At 35.8% G+C, this 26,144-nt stretch overlaps 1 protein-coding gene across 1 annotated transcript in view; it reads left to right on the top strand.

The window, feature by feature from the left end:
* LOC145268402 (collagen alpha-6(VI) chain-like) overlaps window positions 1-26,144 on the top strand; it is a 110,579-nt gene that overhangs the window by 82,061 nt on the left and 2,374 nt on the right. Inside the window, exons 16-20 of the mRNA XM_080123963.1 lie at window positions 6,304-6,900; window positions 12,481-12,519; window positions 15,145-15,183; window positions 18,301-18,471; window positions 23,789-24,166. Coding sequence (XP_079980089.1) covers window positions 6,304-6,900; window positions 12,481-12,519; window positions 15,145-15,183; window positions 18,301-18,471; window positions 23,789-24,166 — 1,224 coding nt within the window. The remainder of the gene's footprint in view (window positions 1-6,303; window positions 6,901-12,480; window positions 12,520-15,144; window positions 15,184-18,300; window positions 18,472-23,788; window positions 24,167-26,144) is intronic.

Here is a 26,144-nt window from a genome sequence, read left to right as displayed (position 1 = left end):
GAATCAAATTACAAAAAGTTAAGGCGGAGAAAAGGTCAAACAGAATAGAAAACGACTAAAGACGAATAGTAAAGGAAGAAAGGCTAAACAAAAGCGTGAAGTAAAAGGGAAGACTGAACAGTACAGATAAAAAAGGGTCGACAAAACTAAAGAAAATAAGTAAAACGAAAACAACAATCGAAGCCAAAACAAACAAACAAAACAAATGCAACACACCAGCGGTATTATAAATAGCGAGGAAACCTAAAATTTCCCAGTTACCAAGGACCCATTCTCGGCATTGCAAACAATGTCCGACGGAAAGGCAAATCAATACAGCCGGGGCCAGCGCAGCTGCAGGAGTTACCGGAAAGGTGTTGCGGTGTTTTACTATCAGCCTATCAGGATTCCAAACCGGATTTTTTTACATTGTGGTCACTACTTATCAAGCCCCAGAAGTCACTCGGGGATAAGGATTATTGCGTGTACAGTAATCAATGGGATAGTATCGTAGTAATCGTTAGTATTGGAGATTTGATAAAGTGTCATTACTAAAGGGGGCGGTTCATCAGGAATTTGTTTGTGTTGAACTTGAAGATATCTAGGTTGAAGTTGTGAGGAGGGGGGCAGGCAAGCAGCAGAGAGTTCCACAATCGTGCAGTTCTAAGAAAGAAGCTTTGTTTTGATTAAGGCACGGATAAAGAGTGGGGAAAATTATTGACAGTGGTTTCAGCTAGTCGGGTGTTTTTCGTGAAAGACTGGCGAGTGGGGACCAGAGAATGGAGCTCAGACGAACACTTGCCATGGAAATAACGATAAAACAGAGGCAGTCTCACAACGTCTCTTCTGTGGGAGAGGGGTTGCAGGAAAGAGAAAAGCCACGAAGTCTATTTTGTACTCTGTCAAGGCAAGGTAGGCTGTTTTTAGCAGCTCCTGCCCAGATGTGGCAGCAGTACTCCATCCTTGGACGTACTTGGCTTTTATACAGATAGAGAATTGCATCATTAGTGAGATATTTTCTGGAGCGATAGAAGGATCCCACCATTTTCCCAGCGACCTCGGCCACCGATGTGTTCCATTTCAGATCAGGAGTAAAGGTCAAACCCAGGAGCTTATGAAAACATGGGGCCTTCCCTGGCCGAGAGCCATTCATTTCAATCGATGCCAGATGGGGATCAGAGCGTTGATGATGTAATGATAGCAGCTTGGTCTTAGATGCATTTAAGGTAACCAGCCCCGTCTTCCCTCACTGTACCACGTGCTCAAGATCTTAGGAGAGAGAATCAGAGAGAACTTGGTCATTTACAGCCTTTGATGTGTTGCCATAGATGGTCGTGTCATCAGCATAGATGTCTACGAATGCTTTTAGTATGTGTTTTGGGAGATCATTGATGTAGATCAAGAAGACAGTTGGGCCCGGGATGGACCCATGAGGGACTCCAGCATTAATACTGTGGGCCTCTGATTTTTGCCCATCAACCACTACTCTTATGAGCCTATCGGAGAGAAATGCTTTAATGATAGAGAAAACATTTCCAGTTATACCGTAGGTGGAAATCTTGTGAAGTAGGCCTTTATGCCATAACTTATCGAAGGCCTTTGATATGTCGAGCATCCTGGGCCCAACTCTCTTCCTGATCTACATCAATGATCTCCCAAAACACATACTAAAATCATTCGTTGACATCTATGCTGATGACACGACCATCTATGGCAACACATCAAAGGCCGTAAATGACAAAGTTTTGTTTAATTCTCTCTCCTCGGACCTTGAGCACGTGGTACAGTGGGAGAAGAGGCGGCTGGGCACTTTTAATGCATTCAAGACCAAGCTTCTATCTTTACATCATCAACGTCTGATCCCCATCTGGCATCGATTGAAATGGATGGCTCTTGGAGAGGCTCCATGTTTTGACAAGCTTCTGGGTTTGACCTTTACTCCTGATCTGAAATGGAACACGTACATCAAATCTGTTGCCAGGGACGCTGGGAAAATGGTGGGATCCTTCTACCGCTCCAGAAGATATCTTACTACTGATGCAATTCTCTATCTTTATAAAAGCCAAGTACGTCCAAGGATGGAGTACTGCTGCCACATCTGGACAGGAGCTGTTAAAAACAGTCTATCCTGCCTTGACAGAGTACAAAATAGACTTCGTGGTTTAGTGGGGGGGGGTGCCCTTTTCTCTTTCCTGCAACCTCTCTCCCACAGAAGAGACGTTGCAAGCCTGTCTTTGTTTTATCACAATTTCCATGGCAGGTGCTTGTCTGAGCTCAAATCCCTCGCCCCCCTTGCCAATCTTTCACGAGAAACACTCGTCTGGCTGAAACTACTGTCAATAATTTTCCCCACTCTTTATCTGTGGCTAAATCCAAACGTAGATTCCATGAGCAAAGCTTCTTTCTTAGAGCTGCACGCCAGTGGAACTCTCTGCCACTTGCCTGTTTCCCACCTGACTACAACTTGGACGTCTTCAAGTCCAACATAAACAAACTCCTGACAAACCGCCCCCTTAAGTAAGACACTCTATCAAAACCCCCAATACAAATGATTACTACAATATTATCTCATTGATTACTGTACACGAAACAATCCTTATCCCTGAGTGGCCTTCGGGCCTCGATAAGTGGTGAACCCCATGTAAAAAAAGCAGTGGGAAATGAATTCCTAAACAAATAGAAAATTAAACAGAACTACTTGTAGTGCAGTTCATGTAGAGCCTGTTCGTTGAGGATTAGTTTATTGGGCCATCTGATATTCTATGATTACAACTAAATACGCATTTGAAAAACGGAATAATAACATATGTACAAACCTAAACACATTGAGGCTGCGATTACTATATGAGATGAATAGATATTTGAATATTAAAGGTTTCGTCACAGTTGAGTTAGTAAAGAATTTAAGAACATCAATTTTCCAAATTGACCAGTAAACTTCAGGGTGAAACAATAAAATTGTCTCCTTAAAACGACATGGTTCCATTTCCGTTTACTAAAAACCGGTTTTCTTCCTTGCAGACCATTTACTAGTTGGCCAGTTGTATACAAATCCCACGAGCGATGAGCCAGCTATCATGTCTGAAAGTGACACGATGGTCAGCGAGCGAGATAGGAGATGTGCCGCTGTACTCCTTATGCTCTCTACCAGTCAACAGGACCATTGCCGATACCCTCAAAATGCATTGCTGGATTGCCTAAATAACAAAGACAATCATCGGCCGATCTACGGTCTGCAAAGTTGGCTTGAAAATCAACACCAACGTCTATCTGAATATGGTGAAAAGTGTAGTGATTCCCTAGTGCAATCAGGTGGCCGCTTGTAGACCAAGGATATGGCAACATGACTTGGCGCCGGACCACAAGTCCAAAGACACCCAGGCTTGGCTTCAGAAGGAGTGCTACAACATTTTTAAAATTCAATTTTCACCCCAAACAAGGCACAGTGCCACTTTGAAGTAGGGGGTTACTATCGGGGACATGTTGCAGAGATATAATGAAGGAAGATAAGCAGCAAGATGTCTGTTTACATAACACTTGGACTTCTGCATGTCAGTACAGTTGGGAAAGCAGAATCCCAGAAGGGAGTTCTAAAGTCTCGCAGTCTTGTAAGGTATTGGAGTAGAAGGCTTCTTTACACCTAGGGATCTCTACTGTGTAGAGCTGGAACAGCTGCTTGCGTGTTTGTCAGTGGTATTCACGCCGAGAGGGTAAAAGTGCTTGTAGTTCTTCATAGCATTCACCATTAAAATACTTGTAAAACAGACAGAAGGATACAACATAGCACGGTAGAGAGCGAGGCCACCTGTTTCTCAGCAGCCTTGGCAATGCTCTCAATATATCTATATATATATATATATATGTTTCCTGTGAACATTAGGTCGATGAGTTTAAAGGAAGTACTTTCAGGTAATGTGCTTTTGGCCATTGCTATAGGTGATAGAGAAGGTTTCTTGTAATTATTGAAGGAAACGAGCTTAGTCTTGGCAGCATTGGATGTGAACATTTATTTTTGTCCCCATTCCACTATATATCGGAGGTCTTCCTCCAGTGTTTCTGCCATTTCCTTAGATATGTGTTCATTTGTTTTCTTCTCGTGCTTGTTATAGAACGTGGTGTCATCAACAAATATACCCATCTCAGAGACAATGTTATAAGGGAGGTCATTCATGAATATTAGGAATAATAGAGGTCCGCATTTATATCATATTGTTTCGATGTACGACCATCGAGGACAACCTGGATTTTTCTCTTATCTAAGAAGGATTTAATTATGTTATGTATTCTTCCAGTGATACTATATGATCTGATTTTCCTGGGAAGACCTTCATGCCATACCTTGCCAAAGCCTTAGATATATCTAGAGCTACCATGTCTAATAAATGGTATATATTTTCAGAGATTACAGTTAGGATATCTGCTGTTGAACGGGCTTGTTTATATCCATATTGATGGTCGGTCAGAAGTTTAGCAACTCTAAGGTAATGGCCTAGAGCTTGATTAATTATGGACTCAAATATTTTGGCGAAAAGAGGGAGGGCGATAATTTAATGGGTCAGTCCTTTCGCCAGAATTCTTGAAAACTGGTACCACAGAAGCAGTTTTCCAGCAGGCAGGAACGCAAGATTCTTTAAGACATTTGTTTTAAAGTTTAGAAAGAACCAGAGCTACTTCGGCGGAGCACTTTTTTAATAGCACAGCCGGGATGAGATCAGGTCCACATACTTTTGAAGTGTCAAGATTTTTTATGATAGCATGCACCTAAGCAGGGGTGATTTTTTACATCGTCTAGTGTGGCGTCTATCCGCAAAGAAAAGTCAGGGAGGGGGTGGTTAGGAGGGTCCAGTGTGGAGTTGGAGGCAAACAACCCCATGATTGTTGGATAAGGGGAATTTTCGACTGCCCATTATTTAATACGTTGTTGTAGATTTTCCAAAAATCACGGATCCCTAATTTCTGTGCTTCGATACGTTTTCTAGTGGTTTCAGTATATTCTGTCTTAGCTGTCGCTACATCTCTCTTACAATGACTTCTAGCTTCTAAAAACTTCTGCCTGTTTGAACTGGACTTATGTCGGTTAAATCTGCGGTACGTATGTTGCCTTTGAGCAATGGCATCTGCACAAGTAGAAGTAAACCATTAGCGAGAGTGTGGCTTGCTATAGAATGACATGTACCTAAATTGCATTTTGAGCCATTCATTGGTTTCATTTACGCATTTTTCACCGGAAAGAGAAAAGATATTTTCCTATTGGGCATCTTTGATGAGATCCCTGATGGCTTTCAAGTCAGCCTTTTTATAATACATCGTTGCTTAAACAGTGACTCTTCAGTTTTGGGTCGAGAATTTAGGGCGATTTCTACCATTGTCACAGAGTGATCAGCATTCCAGAGTGAGCTTTGGGCATTTTTTACGCAATCATCGGGAACTGTGGCCAGAAACAGATCTAGAAGTGAGACATGTTGATCTTGCTGGTCAGGGAAACGTGTCGGGGATGTAACCGTTTGTGATAGAGAATAAGATATAGAGAAGTTATGTGTTGTGCTACCAGCTGCGTCTGTGTAAGTAGAGAATCTAAGCCAGTTACCATGGTGGACATTGAAGTCACCAAATACATGTACTTGTGTGCGAGTATCGAGGGAGAGTACTTTATCTATGTTGTCAGAGACTTTGTTTATTAGGATACAGTCTTGGGTCGATTATGAAAAAAATTTTCTCTCATTTCCGGATCCGTATCGAGGCGGTAATTGAGACTGAAGGCGGCCACATTAACTCGAGGTTACCTGAAGTTATTTTGTCAATAAAAGGTTTAAATAAATCTGCAGTGTTGTTTTCTTTAGAACAGCAAAGTTATTTTGTCAATAAAAGGTTTAAATAAATCTGTAGTGTTGTTTATCGTTCTACCCTGTGTGTTTCAGTATATCTTTATTCTGGTTTCTTGTTCTTATCGAATTTCGGGACAAAAATTCGTCTAGTCTGGTGGAATATCTAGCTAAATCCAGTTACTTGAGGTAACATCACTGAAAGAACTTGTGCCAGTCTTCGTGTAAGTCAGTTTATAGTTGGCAGCTTATTTAGGCTTCGATACTATTTTTGAATATATGGTCAAGGTTTACTTGTTAGAGGGGGAGTATCTTTATGTCAGGTTTTCCGAAAACCCCATGTACAGAGAAACCGAATAAATAATTCAAACCCCCTAATACGTGTGGTGCGGGGTTAGGGTTATATATGATTGCACCTCTGTTTTTATTAACCTAACGATATTATTTTATTTGAATTTAACATTTTGTAAGAATTAAATTGAAATTTCATTTTCTTTTTCAGCTTGCAGATACATGGTTGCCAAAGTCTTTTTCCTCTTGGATTCTTCAACAACTGTAACATCTCAGGGATTCGCTAAAGGAAAAAAAGCAATAGAAAAGATTGTTAGCAGTTTTGATATCGGACCCAGACAGACTCGGGTCGGCTTTGCCTTGTTTAACCATGAGTATAAGAACGTGCTGGGGTTCGATTTGGGGTTCGAAAAGTCTGCAGTATTGAAGCGAATTCAGAGTAGCGAGTACATTGGAGGCGGAACTAAGACTGGCCATGCTCTACATCTGGTGAGAAGCGCTGTGTTCTTTCCGGCTTCATTTAAGTTAGGCGTAGAGAGGATTTTGGTCGTCTTCACCGACGGTTATTCAAGTGATTACGAGAAGGCATTCAAAGAGGCTACTTTGCTTAAGAAATCAGGTGTGAAAATCTTTGTGGTCGCAATCGGTTCTTCCGTGTCTCGGCGGGACCTGGAGGAGATAGCAAGTAAACCATTTTATCGATTTATACAACATTTTGCCTCTGGTAAAATTCTTTTGGAAAAATCCAGCGAGTTGGCGCAGAAAATTTGTTCCGTCGATCGTACAAGCATTGACAAAGACCAAAGATGTAAGTAGACTTTCATTCTTTTGTTATCAATGATAAAACATCCAGTATATATACAAGGAGCACTCTAAAAGTAATGCCTTCTATTTTTTTTTATTCGGCCTGAAGGAATTAGAGGGGATTGCAAATTGCATTATTATGATTACTGAACTTCTCCATTCATGACCTGAAAGTTTCATTTCTCTGTTGCAAATATTGATGGTGTGATACAGAAAACGAGCAACCTTTTTCATGAACATATATCAGAAGCGGAGATGCGCAAAAGTACATTGAGAATGATGATGACTATGTAGAAAAATACATTCTGGAGCAGAAAAATGTTTTTACTTTTGACAGTTCTATTTCTGTCTTCGTAGCTCTTTAACCGTTTGAATTAATAAAAATAGGAGGCTTTACTTTTGATATATAAATATATATATATATAAATACATACATAATACATACATACATACATACATATATATATATATATATATATATATATATATATATATATATATAACTTGGTGAGGTAGAAGAGAGTAGATTCAATTCTATAAGAGGAGACTTATCGGGATGATACAAAGCTCATCAAATTTCTTTGGATGTTATATAGGAGACAATAAGAATGGGAAATGAAGAAACAAAAACTATATATTGGTATACATAGAATGATTGATTTTTTTTAAAAATAAGGGTATGCATACAGTTAGTTGGCGGATAGAGGGGACGCTTTATACAACGCATTTTGAAGCGCAATGCTTCTCATCAGAAAAGTAGAGAAGATGTTAGGTAACGTAATGGGCGTGTGACATCTAGCGAGGGATTCATCAGTAACGAAATGAATAAATAAATGAAACTTTTGATGGTGCTTGGGGTATTATATTGAGCTCCAAGATAGAGGAGGAGTGTATTATGTTAAGTGTAATGCAAAAAGTATATAGGGTGTCTAGCATAGTCATAAACTTAAAGAATGTGGGTAGTTTAAACTCAAGGAGAAGATATAGGGTAAGTTGAGTCGCTGTTCTATTTTATTCGTATGTGTGACGCTAACTGTATAAAATCCGATTCTATTCTGGCAATTAAAACTCCTTCATAACATGACGCCACCTCTACAAAAATCCGGTCTCGAATTATAAATTTATTTCGTCAATAACACAGAACCGACAATTTTCCAAAAGTCCGACTCTCGAATCCTTATTTAAAATTCTCCATAACATCACACCAATTATATGAAACTCCGAATCTCGTCTTGATTGTATCAACTTTACTTTTCTTGCCGAAAACAGCTGATTCATTTTAATACACATGTAGTAACAGATACAGACGTACACTATACACACATCTTGGTTACACAGATAGACACACGCACCACATGCACATACATCAGGCACCACAAGAGATAAACACGTACACAACATGACTACACACACACACACACACACACACACACACACACACACACACATATATATATATATATATATACAAAACGCACGCATACTCTACACACAACGACAGACAAGCACATTACACAAATATACACATGCTAGTAGGACGCTCGGTATTGCACTGTCATAAAATACGCTTAAATATGATCTTTTGATTAATGCAGATTTCGTATTTATTATTATTATTATTATAATATATTGGATCTAATACATAGTAATGATTAAAACAGTTAAAAAATGACTCGTGCGCCACCACCGAGAATTGAAACCCAAATGTTTATGTTACGATTTATTTTTTCCTCTGTCGTTAATGACTCAGCTATAAAGACATATTTGCTGCAAGGCAAGAAATTAAAACATGAACCAATAGATATTACGTAATGTCGTTGTTCGACCTTCACCAAACATTTTTTTTTATTTACACACATTTGTACAGATGTTCCCAGGCTAAAATCCAAATATAAAGTTTCGCGTGGGTTCGGGTATCGTATATATTAAGTTTTGTCTGTAAACCAAAAACTTTTTTAAACAAAATATATACGTATACATAAACATATATGGAAGGAGTTTTGTGTTTACTATAATTTTTTATGCAAATATTACGCAAGTATAAATCATGTACGAATATCTGCGTGAATATAATTTCGTAGTTAACTAAAGATAGTCATCCCATATAGTCAGGCACGATATCTTAATATTCCATAAGAATCTTTCACTTAGTGATACAAGCACCAAAATTGGCACAAATGACGTTCAAAACATACATTTTAAGAAATAAACGTTAGCCATCATAAAATTCAAGATGGTTGCCAGTTTTCAAAATGGCTTCAGAAGCAAACCTGACAAATTTCAATTTTTGTGCTTGTATCACCAAGTGAAAAATTGTTTCAGCAATCTGTCCCACTAAGGAAATCGGAAAAACTAATAGGGAATTAATTCAAATGAATATTTAAAAGAATATAAAAATTAGCTATATATTTTGCTAGTGAATACAATTCCACGGCTCATTTATAACGAAATTGTATTTTCTTTTTAAATAAATAGAAAAAAGACTTGCTTTTTTTCTGTTGTTCTTGGCCTTCGGGCCAATATCAAAGTGTAGTATCTGTTCCGATGCTATTCTTAAGGTAATTTGTCTCTGTCAATTGAGGGAAAACCCTCTATACTGAGACAATTATTATTATAGGTCCTTACCAGAGTGCCCCTTTTGCCTTTTGGAGGGGGTAACTGGTTTTCCCCCACATTTAAAACGACCACGTGTTACATTTTGCGTTCGTGGGGGGAAGCAAATGAATACTAATAACTAGAAAATAGATGGCAAAGTTATACATAATGTCGGATTTTATAATGTGACATTATTACAAACAATTCGTATTGTGGCGAAACAGTAAAAAGACGTAATTAAATAAATAAACAACAAGAAGGGTGAAAAAGAGAGAAACAGAATTAACGGGCGACGTCGTAAGCGAAAGATGGCATGCGAGTGACGCTCCCGCTATGATGTATGAATATGTCGACGACGTGGTAAAACTTTCATAAAAAGGCTACCCTTTCCTTTTCTCCTGCTAGGTACAGACGCCCAGATAACCGATACGCGAAATCCCTCTCTGTCTTTAGTATTATAACCAGAGAAGAGGATAAACAAGCCTCTATATTATTGTTGCTAATTAACAGAATAAAAATCCTAATTTATTTTCTTTATATTTATTTACTAGCGGCTGCGCCGCGTCGGCACACACAACACCAAGTAAAACTCAAAATCGAGTACACTGAACATCAAGTACACCTAACATCGTCTTACCATCAACGTTTACCTTGTGAACTCGAATTATGGGAATTCCCATATGCACAAAATAAAATCACTGAAAAAAACAAAAATACTCTAACTCAGGGTAAGGATAATGAGTAAACGTGGGATAAATGATGGTTAAAATTATTACGAAATTGCCAGGATTTTAACCTGGAATCATCTGATCCGTACTCAGACGCGTTTTTCATTGCGCCACAAGTCCTGTCCGTATGCCGAAAGATTTTACTGCAACTGTATACAGAGTGCTAAATTTTCGACAATTGCACGAAACAGCAAAAAAAAAAACAACCTTTTTTAATAGCACTTCCAGGAGAATAGAGCACTTCCCCACTATCGTCATGACGTAAGAGCATATCTTGATAGTCACATGCGAAACAGATAGTTAGGGCGAAGAGGAAGTATCGGGTACTGTCCATGCTAACCAGATTTGACCCCTCCATGTTTTTTTTGGGAAAGGATAAGGGTGGGGGGTATGTTAAACTAAGGGCTCACATCACAAAACGAGCTACAATGAATAAGATGAAAACAACCGTTGAAAGATGTGTCAATTAGGAACGTTTTCGATTCAATCAATGAGCGTTTTCAGCGGTTCATAGGCCAATAATTTGAACACTTTCCATATTTGTTCAAAGATGGATGAAACCTTTCTTTAATATAATAAATGTTGGTTTTATGGTCATTTAAGTAGTGTATACATTTTATTGGGGCACAAACACACAAACACACACACACTCTCTCTCCCTCTCTCTCTCTATAAATATATACATATATATCATTCAAACACTACATATATATATATATATATATATATATATATATATATATATATATATCATTCAAACACGGTAGTGTTTGAATATATGGTTAAGTAGCAGTTGCTTTAAAGCTTCACCGCACAATATATGGTTAAGTAGCAGTCTTAGTTGCTTTAAAGCTTCACCGCACAATCATTTCGGTTTATAAATAACCTTCTCAGCTATATTGTGTAAAAAATCTATTTTCGTTCAGTAAAACAAAAGTTATGATGAATTTTCTGATCTTCAAAATCGTAAAAATATGTAAGGAGGTGAGCCAGGCTTTTTATGACTAATGTCCATAGCAACCACGCCGCTTCAGCAACTACTGTTGCTACTGATTAACTGCTGTGCAGAAAAGCTTAAGAACAAGTTAAGCAGAGAGAATGAAAGCGAGTTACGTACATAGTTATTACATATGTGTTTATCGAGGAAAAAAAACGACTGAAATTAAACAATGAGCAAGTGAATTTATTGGAAGCCTGGAAAAAATATGGATTTCAATAGAAAAATATGAGCATTAAAAGTAATATGGTTAAGCTTTAAATGGAAAAATAAAGGACTAGTTGTAAAAACTTAAAAAGACAAGGACAAAATATTCTAGTAAAAAATATAACAAATTTATAACTTAAAATATTGCAGCGTTAAGAATTTTAAAAAATTTAATTTATAACATTATATAGTCAGTTCTTAATGCTGTAACCAGTCCTTTATTTTTTCATATTTAAGCTTAACCATATTACTTTTCATGCTCACATTTTTCTATTGTAATATATATATATATATATATATATATATATATATATATATATATATATAGAGAGAGAGAGAGAGAGAGAGAGAGAGAGAGACTTTCAATCGTAGACGTTTCACATTTCTTCTTTGAATTCTCATGAATTGTTTTGCTCTTGAGAAGAAATCTACACTGAAATTTCTTGCTCATTATACCCTTCGGAACATCACTTCTTTTTATCGCTCTAAACACTTTCTCACACTTAAGTATATTCTCTATCCCTACGAATCTACAATTCAAATCAGGTATAGAGTATTGCTGTCATATTTGGCCTGGTCAATCTGTCTCTCATGAATGTGCTTGATGATGTGCAGAAACATATCTGCAATTTGAAAGACTCACCCCTTTATTCTCTTCTGAAACCTTTAACTCACAGACGTGATGTTGCTAGTCTCAGCATTTTCTATAAATACTATTATAGCATTTGTTCTTGAGACTTGTATGATCTATTGCCTGCTTCTTTTGTTGTTCGAACTCATTTGATTTGTTGGTCTAGTGATATCCATCAATTTGCTATTTTGATACCTTATTATAATACTCTTTCCTATTAAAGTGACTTTTGGTGAAAGAATCGCAGACTTGTAAAAATCTCTACCTGTTGCGATGCGGATGTTAAAAAAGGTAAAGAGAAATACACATGGGGGTAAAACCATGCCATTTGATACAGTGCTCTACTAGTGTTCATTGAAGTATTTCACACATTTGTTAATGTTAAAATACGTCATTTTTAAACGATACTCTTTTTTTCTATTACAGCGAGTACTAACATACCAAACACCACTCCATCGCGAAAAGGTGAGTTCATAATTCTTCTCCCTATTATTTTTTCTTTATTTCTCTCTTCCTAAACAACCCATCTAACTATCTTTGTCTCACTCTTACTTTCCTCGGTCACACTCCTTGTCTCTCCCTCACACTCTGCCCTACTCGCTGTCTCTTTTTTTAACTACCACCTTCTCTCTTTTTTAACTACTCTCTCTATTCGATTTCTCCCTTTTACAAGCGAACGATTTGATTTATATTCTTTATTTTTCACCATATTATTGTCCTCTTATCAAAAAGTCTTGACAATTTGTCTTCGGATTTTTGTCTCAAAATCAAATATGGTAATTGTTGTGGGGACTCTCCCATGCACAACTGTATAAATAAACTGAGAATTATGACTCTCAGTGTAATCAGTGTACTTTCGCAGTCCGCCATTTTGGCGTGATTAGTACGACAGTTGCTGTGTTTTTTTTTGTTTCAATATATTTTACCTTTCATAACTCCTCTCCGTGTCTGTGTTTTCCTTAGTAACCATTCTAGCCCCAGGACAGTTATTAATTTTGTTCATCTGGTTTGAAAAGTGTCTTTTCTGTCGAAACGCCATATTCGTTACTCACAATCTAGCCAATCACGTACCTACACGTTTTTTGGCATAAATAGATCGAAAAACGCCTTTGTAATTTTATATCTTGATAGTCACATGCGAAACAGATATTAGGGCGAAGAGGAAGTATCGGGTACTGTCCATGCTAACCAGATTTGACCCCTCTATGTTTTTTTGGGAGAGGACAAGGGTGGGGGACATGTTTAACACAGGGCTCACATCACAAAACGAGCTACAATGAATAAGATGAAAACAACCATTGAGAGAAGATGTGTCAACATACCAATTGAACTGAGTAGGAACGATTTCGATTCAATCAATGAGCGTTTTCAGCGGTTCATAAACAATAATTTGAACATTTTCCATATTTGTTCACAGATGGATGAAACCTTTCTTTAATATAATAAATGTTGGTTTTATGGTCATTTAAATAGTGTATACATTTTATTGGGACACACACACTCGCGCTCTCTCTCTCTCTCTCTCTCTCTCTCTATATATATATATATATATATATATATATATATATATATATATATATATTATTCACACACTACCATGTTTGAATATATGGTTAACTGGCAGTCTTAGTCATTTAGAACTGCTTTAAAGCTTCACCGCTCACTAACAATTATTACAGTTTATAAATCATCTTCTCAGCTATATTGTGTAAAAAAAATCAATTTTCGTTCAGTAAAACAAAAGTTATGATGAATTTTCTGGTGTTCAAAATCGTAAAAATATGTAAGGAGGTGAGCCAGGCTTTTTATGACTAATGTCCATAGCAACCACGCCACTTCAGCAACTACTGTTGCTACTAATTAACTGCTGTGCCGAAAAGCTAAGGAACAAGTGAAACAGAGAGAATGAAAGCGAGTTCCGTACATAGTTATTACATATGTGTTTATCGAGGAAAAAGTAAGACTGAAATTAAACAAAAAAAAAGTGAATTTATTGGAAGCCTGGAAAAATTTTGGATTACAATAGAAAAATGTGAGCACAAAAAGTAATATGGTTAAGCTTTAAATGGGAAAATAAAGGACTAGTAGTTAAAACTTAAAAAGACAAGGAAAAAATATTCTAGTAAAAAATATAACAAATTTATAACTTAAAATATTGCAGCGTTAAGAATTTTTTAAAATTCAATTTATAACATTATATAGTCAGTTCTTAATGCTGTAACCAGTCCTTTACTTTTTCATATTTAAGCTTAACCATATTACTTTTCATGCTCACATTTCTCTCTCTCTCTCTCTCTCTCTCTCTCTCTCTTTACATATACATATATATATATATATATATATATATATATATATATATATATATATGTAAAGAGAGAGAGAGAGAAAGAGAGAGAGAGAGAGAGATTTTCAATCGTAGACGTTTCACATTTCTTCTTTGGATTCTCATGAATTGTTTTGCTCTTGAGAAGAAATCTACACTGAAATTTATTGGTCATTATACCCTTCGGAACATCACTTCTTTTTATAGCTCTAAACACTTTCTCACACTTAAGTATATTCTCTATCCCTACGAATCTACAATTCAAATCAGGTATAGAGTATTGCTGTCATATTTGGACTGTTTAATCTGTCTCTCATGAATGTGCTTGATGATGTGCAGAAACATATCTGCAATTTGAAAGTCTCACCCGTTTATTCTCTTCTGAAGCCTCGCTCTCGCAGACGTGATGTTGCTAGTCTCAGTCTTTTCTATAAATACTATTATGCCATGTGTTATTCAGAATTGTATGATCTATTGCCTGCTTCTTTTGTTGTTCAAATTTAATTTGTTGGTCTAGTGATATCCATCAATTTGCTATTTTGATACCTTATAATACTCCTTCCTATTAAAGTGACTTGTAAAACTCTCTACATGATGTGATGCGGAGGTTACAAAAGGTAAAGAGGGTGTAAATTGCGTAGAAATACACGTGGGGGTAAAACCATGCTATTTGATACAGTGCTCTACTAGTGTTCATTCAAGTATTTCACACATTTGTTAATGTAAAATACGTCATTTTTAAACGATACTCTTTTTTTCTATTACAGCGAGTACTAACATACCAAACACCACTCCATCGCGAAAAGGTGAGTTCATAATTCTTCTCCCTATTATTTTTTCTTTATTTCTCTCTTCCTAAACCACCCATCTATCTATCTTTGTCTCATTCTTACTTTCCCCGGTCACACCCTTTGTCTCTCCCCTCACACTCTGCCCTACTCGCTGTCTCTTTTTTAACTACCACCTTCTCTCTTTTTAAACTACTCTCTCTATTCGATTTCTCCTTAACTTTTATTAGCGAACAATTGAATTTATATTCTTTATTTTTCACCATATTATTGTCCTCTTATCAAAAAGTCTTGACAATTTGTCTTCGGATTTTTGTCTGAAAGTCATATATGGTAATTGTTGTGGGGACTCTCCCATGCACAAGATATGAACTCTTTCGAACTGTATAAATAAACTGAGAATTATGACTCTCAGTGTAATCAGTGTACTTTCGCAGTCCGCCATTTTGGCGTGATTAGTACGACAGTTGCTGTGTTTTTTTTGTTTCAATATATTTTACCTTTCATAACTCCTCTCCGTGTCTGTGTTTTCCTTAGTAACCATTCTAGGACCACGGCAGTTATTAATTTTGTTCATCTTGTTTCAAAAGTGTCCTTTCTGTCGAAACGCCATCTTCGTTACTCACAATCTAGCCAATCACGTACCTACACGTTTTTTGGCATAAATAGATCGAAAAACGCCTGTGTAATTTTACTCTGTGTACGTTTTTAAAAGAAATCGACTCTGAAACTTTTTTTTTTTTTAATCTTTCTACGTTATCATCAAATCTTTCTTGTAGTTCATATATTAGAGCCATTACTTTTTCTGCTTCACATAAAGTCTGTTCTCGATCGCTTTAAACACTTTCTCACAATTGATGCTAATCTCTATCTATTCAAATCTGCTATCAGACCATGTATGGAGTATTGTTTTCATATTTGAACTGGTGAATCCTACTCCGAATTGTCTAATTTATTCACTTCTCCCTTTGTTTCAGATCGTTCGTCTCGTTGGTACAATAGTCTCCATCAGTTTAAAACACCACATTACAACACATTACACTTGATATTCTAATAGTTGCTTTTTAAGAACTGCAGGCGTGTAGAATTGTCTTCTTGCTGACTGTTTTCTGCCTACATAAAACCTTGTTATTTTTTCAAGATGGAAGTCAGTATGCATCATTTCCTGTATTTGTGATAATCACTTTTCTTTCTTCTTAGCACTTTACATCAAGTAGCGTCATGCATTGTCTCGAGCGATTTCAATAAAAATAAAGAAAATAAATAATTCTCAATCTATTGCAAATATACCTGCGTAAATATTTTTTTTGTTTTTTATTGTTTAAAAATTCCTTTTAATATTTCTTGTTTCTTTCTACTGTAACGTAGCAGTTACAAACAAAGGAAAGAAAGAATAAAATTTGAGTCGACACTTTTTTTTTTTTTATAACTGTTTTTCTTTCTCAATACTAGCTTTAGTTTCTCGCTTCTGCTCCACTTCACGCCGGCCATTCTTATGCGTCCATCTTTTTCAACCGCACTCTTTCGTCTTCCCGCGTAGTGGTCACAGGTAGTCCATTCTCACCTCCCTTTAAGAACACACACACACACACACACACACACACACACACACACACACACACACACACACACACACACATATCGAATTACCATTAGCATATAAGCGACGCTCTTTGTGTAAACAAATCGAGCGGAGGTATTTCGGACGATATCTAAAACATCGTTAAACTCACTACTCGTTCAAGCAGCCGCCAATAGCGTAATGGTTAGAAGCCTTGACTGCCGGATAAACGGACGCGTTTCAATCCTGGCTTGAGGTAGTTGCCTGTCTAGCCGCACTGATGAGCTGTGAAACAGCGAAACAGTACTGTATGTGGATGACTATATATATATATATATATATATATATATATATATATATATATATATATATATATACATACTGGTTAGATGCGTTCTAACGACTAAAGAAAATCAGCCAACAATCATAATTTTTTGTTTATTTGTTTCATTTTGCGAATGCCGATATTTGCCGATTTTACATTATTAGTATTAAATCGTTTGTCTTGTTGTTTTATATTCTTTTTTATTGATTGTATTCCCATGTTACACGTGATTAGTTTACTCCACACTTATTTCATACCTATTTTCCCCAAGTTTCAATATCTTTCCTTCTCGTGTTTTTAAGCATTCAATTTTCCATGATTGGGTTATTGTGTTGTGTAATATTTATCAATGATCCTTGCAGTGGCTATTTTCATCTGGATTTGATTCCCATTTTGTATCTTCTGATTAAGACATAACACGACATGTTTTTTTTTTTTTTTTTACACAGTGATCACCACTTATCAAGGCCCGGAAGCCACTCAGGGTTAAGGGTTATTGCAAGTACATTACGTTAGTGAGGAGATTTGCTGTTTACTTAAGGGGGCGGTTCATTAGGAATTTGTTAACATTGGACTTGAAGACATCCAAGTTGTAGTCCGGTGGGAAGCAGGCAGACGGAACAGAGTTCCACAGGCGTGCAGTTCTAAGAAAGAAGCTTTGTTCATGGAATCTGCGTTTTGATTTAGGCACAGATGTAGAGTGGGGGAATTTTTTCACAGTAGATTCAGCTGGATGGGTGTTTTTCGTGAAAGATTGGCGAGGGGGGACCAGAGATTGGAGTTCAGACGAGTACCTGCCATGGAAATAACGATAAAACAAGGACAGGCTCGCAACGTCTCTTCTGTGGGAGAGAGGTTGCAGGGTAGAGAAAATGGCAACCCCCACTAAGCCACGAAGTCTATTTTGTACTCTGTCAAGGCAGGATAGACTGTTTTTAGCAGCTCCTGCCCAGATATGGCAACAGTATTCCATCCTTGGACGTACTTGGCTTTTATATAGATAGAGAATTGGATCAATAGTGAGATATCTTCTGGAGCGGTAGAAGGATGTCGGTTTCTAACATCTTTTCTCTACCTTTTATCACTCCACACCTTTTTTTTTATACTTTTAAATATGAAATAAACATATGGTGTTAATTTCTACACTTGATCAAGGTTGATTGACCTTTATAACCACAATAACAAAATTATGTATTTTTTTTTCGAATTATTTTAAGTCAATATACTTTTTTTTCTTATTTTAATCTAGACTGTAGAGAACAAGATATCGATATCAATTTTGCGTTCGATTCTGCTTTGATGGCAACGAAGAAAACTGCAGATGTCACGAAATTCATTGAAGCTATCATAAACGGTGGTGCCTTGAATGTTTATAAATTACAAGTTGGTGTCATCACCCAGTCATGCCTGAGCATGAAAGGTAATTACGAACAAAATTATTTTTATTAATTTTTAATTTATTTTTTATTAATTTTTAAGTAATTAATTGTAATGTCAGTCACACCCATACACCTTTCTTATTTTGTTATTTGTTCCTCATATTCCATGAGCGATGTTTATCACAAAGAGGTAAGAATGTCTGTATCCTGTTTTGCCATCAATTCATCTAACACTTAACATCAATCATTTTTGACCTTGAACTAGTATTTTAGTTCCGTTGTCTGGAGTGATTTCCATAAAAATCCCATTTCAAAAGTTACTTCTATTTTAGAGACGACTCCCAAAAATTATTGTAATAAAAGAATTTATGATATTAAAAAAACATATTGAAGAATAGAAAACCTTCTCTTTACATAAAAAACGGTCATCACCAAACATCGAATAACTTCTAAAATTTTATTTATATCAACACAGAATTTCAGCTACATTAGGTAAATTCTGTGTAGCAGACATCTCCCAACTTTCAAGTCTGTACTAAAAAACTCCTTGTTTTCCACTGGCGCCCAAAAATTTGCTTAAATGAGCATCCAGCGACACATTGAGCTGGCGGGCAAAGTTCTCGATGACCCTACCGCATTCCACTTGCTTGGGCTGCGGACAACAGAGTCGCTGACTACAGTAACGTTGTGTGATGGGCTGACTGATTCCAGTCGTCAACAGTGAGATTGTCTGTCAGTTTTTTTTACCATTGAGGTTATGTAAATTCCCATGGAACTTATTGACCAATCTGTAGATAATTAAATGAACAGGAAATTCATAACACCTGAACCGTTCTTTGAATTGCAATTGAATTTCGTTGATAGACTTGAGTCGAAAATATTCCTCAGTAGTCCATGGCATCTTGAAGTCAAATTTGATGGAGTTTTCGAAAATTAAGTTTTCGTGGTAAAAAGATTTGCTTAATTATTTAAAAAAATTATTCAAGTTTCAGTAATGGCAAATTTTTTTTTTGTGTCACGCTGTAAATATGTATACATTCTTATGAAAATATCAATGATATTAACTTACATTAAAGATTTAGAAAGATTTTATCAAATTTATTCTTTTATATGAATCAGGTTTCCTTAAGATTACAATCCTCCCAACAGAAATATACATTTAGATTATCGTATGCGTGTTGTACTATATATATATATATATATATATATATATATATATATATATATATATATATATATATATATATATATATATATATTGTTGTACATTCCTCCCAACAGAAATCACCATATACATTTAGATTATCGTATACGTGTTGTACTATATATTTATATATATAATACTTGTTTATTGTTATATAAACATGCTCACATCCTGCTGCTACAAATAGCCACTTGTTTCAATCAAACAACAGATATCATCAGGCAGCGACTTGACTATTCAAAAGTTCAATGAATAATCAAGAATAAGATTATTCATTGAACTTTTGAATAGTCAAGTCGCTGCCTGATGATATCTGTTGTTTGATTGAAACAAGTGGCTATTTGTAGCAGCGGGATGTGAGCATGTTTATATAACAATAAACAAGTATTATCAGCTCTTTTTATTGAGCACTATCTAACAACCTCGTTGAATTCATTAGTCCATTACTTTTGAATATAAAAAAAACCCCGAGTATATATATATATATGTATATATGTATATATATATATTGTTGTACATTCCTCCCAACAGAAATCACCATATACGTATAATATATATATATATATATATATATATATATATATATATATATATATATATGCGTGTGTGTGTGTGTGTGTGTGTGAGTGTGTGTTTGTATATGTATATTTAGGTAGCATTATTCCTCTATTGCATATTTCATTTAATAAAATAGACGTTTTTGTGTATTAATTCTATTTTGATCCTTTCCAACTTCCGAATAGCACTCTTCACTTCTGGCGGGGAACTGGCTGATGCAATCACCATATTTATCATAGGTGATACTTTCCAATCCTTCAGGATTCATCGTCAGGGATGAACTAATCTAAATGGTTTCGAACAATTTATAATTTTTTTTTATAAATTGTTTAACTTTATTTTAAGATATGTAATGTATACACACACACACACACACACACACACACACACACACACACACACACACACACACGCACACGCACACGCACACACACACACACACACACACACACACACACACACACACACACACACACACACACACACACACACACACACACATATATATATTTATATATATTATAGATATATATATATAAACATATATATATACAGATGTATATATATATATATCTTCTATATATATATATATAAAAGCGAAAATGTATGTATGTATGTGTGTATGTGTGTATGTTTGTGTGTCTGCTAAAAACTTTCGACAGACACAACAAAAATTCATAAACTTGGTATCATATTGAAGCTCCATCCTTCACACGAAAAATGCCGAAAAATTGGCCAAAAACGTTAATTTTTTTCACCCCGCCATCGACAATTTTCGACAGGGGGGGTCAACAAAAACGATCCTCTCGTGACGATTACCGGTTCTACATATGCGTCAGATGGCGTCATAACCTGATTTACTTTAGTTGAAGAACTGACTAAATTTCATGTACGTCGTGTTAGCTCAGTTGGTTAGCGCGTTGGTTATCTAAACGTTTTGGGTTCGAATCATGGTGTGCGATGTCTTTTTTTTCGCTTTTTTAAATTTAAATATTGAACCAGTTTTATTTAAGCCATTTTTCACGTAACGTTCGTTTTTCTGTTTTTTTTTTACTTCGCTTATTCTTAGCGACACCCAAAAACACCCGGTTACCCACCGATTTTTATAATTTTAATATCGAAACAGGCTTATTTAAGCCATTTTTCATGTGTTTTTTTTTGGTTTTAACGTTCGTTTTTCTGTTTTCTTTTTTGTTTTTTCGATTTTTGCATTTAACATCGTTCGTTTGCCTTACGTTAGTTTTTTTGTGTTTTTTTCGATGTTTTCATTACCCCCCTCCCGCTTAAGGTTTAACGTTCGTTTTTATGTTTTCTTTTTTTACTTGGCTTATAACAAACAAACCTGGTCATTGACGTCATTTGCTGAATAGCTTTTGCTTACATTGTCGTCGTCGTCGTCGTCGTCGTCGTCGTCGTGCGGGCACCTGTTAATTTGGCTCTTACTTAAATAAATTCAAACATCTTTCAGTAACTCATTCTGGCTGGCCGAATGGTTCATGTTTTTTTCACATTTTATTTTCAAACTTCGCCCCAGGGCTTCGGGTTCGATCCTACCCCCCCAGTTTCTTGTTTATTTAAGAGCACACACACCTCCAAAAACCCGGGAAACTCCGGGTACCCCCGCTAGTTTATATATATATAAAGGGAGATCATTCGGCTCCAACTATATTCTCCTTTTACTTCGCAATTCTTCTTGCATACGCATTAAATGTATTTTTCTCCACTTTAAGACTACTGGCAAAGTACTCAATCTAAGAAGATTTAACAAACGTTTTAAGACTATTCTGATTTTGCCTCATTAAGAACAAGATATGCAAGATATAATGAATTGTTTTTCAGCCCCATGTGATGCCTGTGGCTTAGTTATCAGCATTGATAAATCGAAAGTGATGTTCAACTCTGCACCTGGTGATTCATACATTGAACTAAATATAAATGTGAGGGAAAGAAGCATAAATGTTGTTGACATGGGTAACACAATCTCTTGCGATGACTTCCTGGATGCAGAGATACGTCTTCGAATTCAGAAGGTCAACACGGCGTTTGGCGTGATCGTGCGATATCTGTCAAAACAAATACTAGTGCTTACTAGTGTTCTTTTTCTTTTACTTCACTCATTAGTGAGCTAGACAGCAAAATGTCGGCATTTAAAGCATCTTGGGAGATTCCATCAAAAATGCCTCAGGCGAATTCGAAATGTAAACTGACACGTGACACGGACATTCTCAAGAAAGCTGAGTGTTTAAGCATTAGAGCGATGGTGATGAGGAACCGATTACGCTTAGCAGGTCATGTTTTGATGGAGGATACAAGGCTACCTAAGCAGTTGTTTTTACAGCGAGCTTAAAACTGGAAAAGTTTTCAGAATGGTCTAAAGAGGCACTTCAAGGGATGCATAAAAGACGATCTTAAAGTATTCAAGACCTGTTCAGAACTGGGAAACTCTAGCGAGATGCCGGCCCGAATGGAGAAAGCTAGTCAGAGGTGGATCTGAAGTTTTGAAAGGGAAATAATGCTGAGCTCAAGAGAAATCTTAGGGAAGACAATATGTCAGTTTTAGCTGATGCGTTGAACAGTTGGAAATGTGAGGCTCTCGAAAGCTGCGGACATGAAACACGTGTTGTGGGAAGAGAGAGCAGAAAAACGGAAGCAGAAATAAAACAAATCTCTACACCCAACCTTGGTCGCTGCATATGTGGCAGACAGTGCAAGTTTTGAGCTTGAAACAGCATAAATTCACACTCACATACAGATATATGTGTCTGTGTGTGTAGATAGATAGATAGATAGATAGATAGAGTGAGTGAGAGAGAATAAAAAGAGAGAGAAAAACAATGGAAAAATTAATTCTTACATTGTAGAAAGCATGAGAATTACAACCATTCGTTCAAAATACTGCAGATATATAATAAGCTCAATAGTAGATATATTATACTTTCTAGAGCTATAGTAGAATGAATAGGGGATAAACAAAATTAATACATGATTGTGCAGAAAAATTCAAACACACACATAAATATATATATATGTATGTATATATATGTGTGTGTGTATATATATATATTTATACTCGGGTTTTTTTTATATTCAAAAGTAATGGACTAATGAATTCAACGAGGTTGTTAGATAGTGCTCAATAAAAAGAGCTGATAATACTTGTTTATTGTTATATAAACATGCTCACATCCCGCTGCTACAAATAGCCACTTGTTTCAATCAAACAACAGATATCATCAGGCAGCGACTTGACTATTCCTATATTGGAATAGTCAAGTCGCTGCCTGATGATATCTGTTGTTTGATTGAAACAAGTGGCTATTTGTAGCAGCGGGATGTGAGCATGTTTATATAACAATAAACAAGTATATATATTTTTATATATATATATATATATATATATATATATATATATATATATATATATGTATGTGTATTCTATCATTCTCTTTGGACTAGGAAACGGATCCATCAATGGAAACGATGTTAAAACAAAGCCTTTATCCTATCTCAGAGTTGTTTGTGTTGCTTGAATCATTTTTTAAATGTTGTATTTGTACTGTCTTCCTTGTTTAAAAACTATTTCATTAATTTTACAGGTTTTCCTCTGGACCGTTACAAGGATCCTCAGCATATTTCAGATCATCTCGCTACCTTCCGAACTGAAATGTCTTCTTCATTTATTAAGGATCTCCTAACAGACGCATTTGAACCGAAGAAAGGCGGCCGCAAACATGCTCGTAAAATTGCTGTTCTTTTCCTGAAAGGCCAATTAAGCGATCCTGACACGGCAATATATTACTCGAATTTGGCCAAACAAAAAGGAATTGAAATATTCGTAGTGGACATGCGCAGTTATAACCATCAAAATGTCATAAAATCGATCGTATCTGGGAAAAGATCGAACATTCTGCGAGCAGCGGATTCAATCGAAATGAACGAAATGGCTCTGTCGCTTCTGAATCGTATTTGTCAAAGTAAGTTATAATCTCACCTAACACGGAATTTATACACACACACACCCACATACACACACACACATATATATACACACACACACACACATTTACACACACATATATTGTGGACATGCGCAGTTACAAAGAAATGGCTCTGTCGCTTCTGGATTGTATTTGTCAAAGTAAGTTATAATCCCACCTAACACGTAATTTATACAATCACGCATGCACACACATACATACACGCACGCACACATGCACACACGCACACACATATATATACACTCACATATACACACACATATATAAGAACCAAGAATTAACAAAACATGTTAAAAACACTTTAAGAAGAGTTAAAAACATTTAATTTTCAAAAAAGAATACATAAAGTAAGGGGATAGTACTTAATCAATTAATTAATCAGAGAGTAGGAATTAGCAAAATGCGGAATCGGATTTTGCTTGCAAAGTATTTAATGAAACTACAAGTAAGCCATAGAGCTTACTTGGTAAAAGTTAAAAAATAGTGAAGCAGAGTGAATGGGAGAAAAAAAACATTTCACGTGAATGCATAGTCGGGCGAATATAAAAAAATATCCAATACCGGTAAAATTCAGGACAAGTTGGTAAAATTTCGGTATCCAGAAGTAAAAATCCAAAGGAATCGTGTTACTGGAAGTTATTTCGATGTCATCCAAAAGGTAGAATTCTGTGAAATAATTCACAAAAGAAAAAAGAGTTAAAAATATTATTAAAAAATAAATAAATTGTTCGTCGAATGAAGAGATAGAGAGAGTTTAAGACGCTTCTGCCGAGGTCGACTTTCAAAATACGAATAAAGAAATAGAAAAGATGAGCAGTGATGGAGTTATTTTAAGAATAGATAAGGCAATGCCACAATGACCCAGACAAAATAACGTTGAAGTGGTGCAAGAATTAAGGCAGAAAAATGGGTAAAATGAAAAAGACAAGTATAAACTTTAAAATGAAATTATCAGAAAGAGTCACAATATTGAAGCAAATTATAGATTGTTTCTAAGTTAAGGGCTATGAGTTTAATGTGGAAACGTCTATATCTAATAGACTAGGAGGGTATTTAAAGTTTTGATAATATATATATATATATATATATATATATATATATATATCGCTAGTTGACATTCCAAAATTAGAAGATGTACTTATTTCACACTCATAGTATTTTATTCAAATGTTAATGTAGTATGCTCTATATGCGTTTCATTGTATAACAAAATCCATCAAACAACTCATCATAGACAGAGAATATGAATAAAAAAGAAATTCTTACTAGAGTATATAGGCACCCTTCCGAATAAAAAAACTCATTGAATTCACTAATCACGAAGAGACATTATTTTATAGCGCCATATTTGATTTATCAGAACTCAGTCATACCTCTGAAAGTTTCGTAATTAGGTTCAAAATTAAAAGCGATGAGTTATTCACAAACTCTAGTAAATGCTATTCATAAAATGTTAATAAGTGGATGCGATCTAAGAAATGCACTAAATTTACGTAATTCATTCACCGTTATCCGCCGACCATAGTGGACGTATCAAGAGGCACACTGTCCCTGGGGTGGTGGCTTGTCACTCACATTTATTACGCTACATTGAGATCGACGAACCTATATCCTAATTGTGCTGACATTTGCAATCCTCTCGGATCCATTTATGCGGAATAAAAATAGGAAGCATTACTTTTTGAATTGACCGGTTATTATTGAACTCATTTTGTGGTTCTTTTAAATTAAATATATATCTTAGATACTCGAAACTATAATTTCTACATATTTATTATACCCAAGCTTGTTGAGAAGATTTTTTTTCTATTTGAATATTGTGGATGGTGTCCATATAAGTAGTTTCTGTGTAATTCTTTATATAAAAATATTTTGCATTGGGCAATAGTGATATAATGTTTCTTGACTCACAATTTCTTTCATTTTTAACTTTAATTTCAACTTTAAAGATTAC

The sequence above is a fragment of the Euprymna scolopes genome, chromosome 43 (genome assembly GCF_053919585.1).
Source record: "Euprymna scolopes isolate OS-2025 chromosome 43, ASM5391958v1, whole genome shotgun sequence".
Taxonomy (NCBI): Eukaryota; Metazoa; Mollusca; class Cephalopoda; order Sepiida; family Sepiolidae; genus Euprymna; species Euprymna scolopes.
The sequence above is the reverse complement of the archived record's forward strand: the minus strand, read 5'-3'. Positions and strand labels throughout refer to the sequence as shown.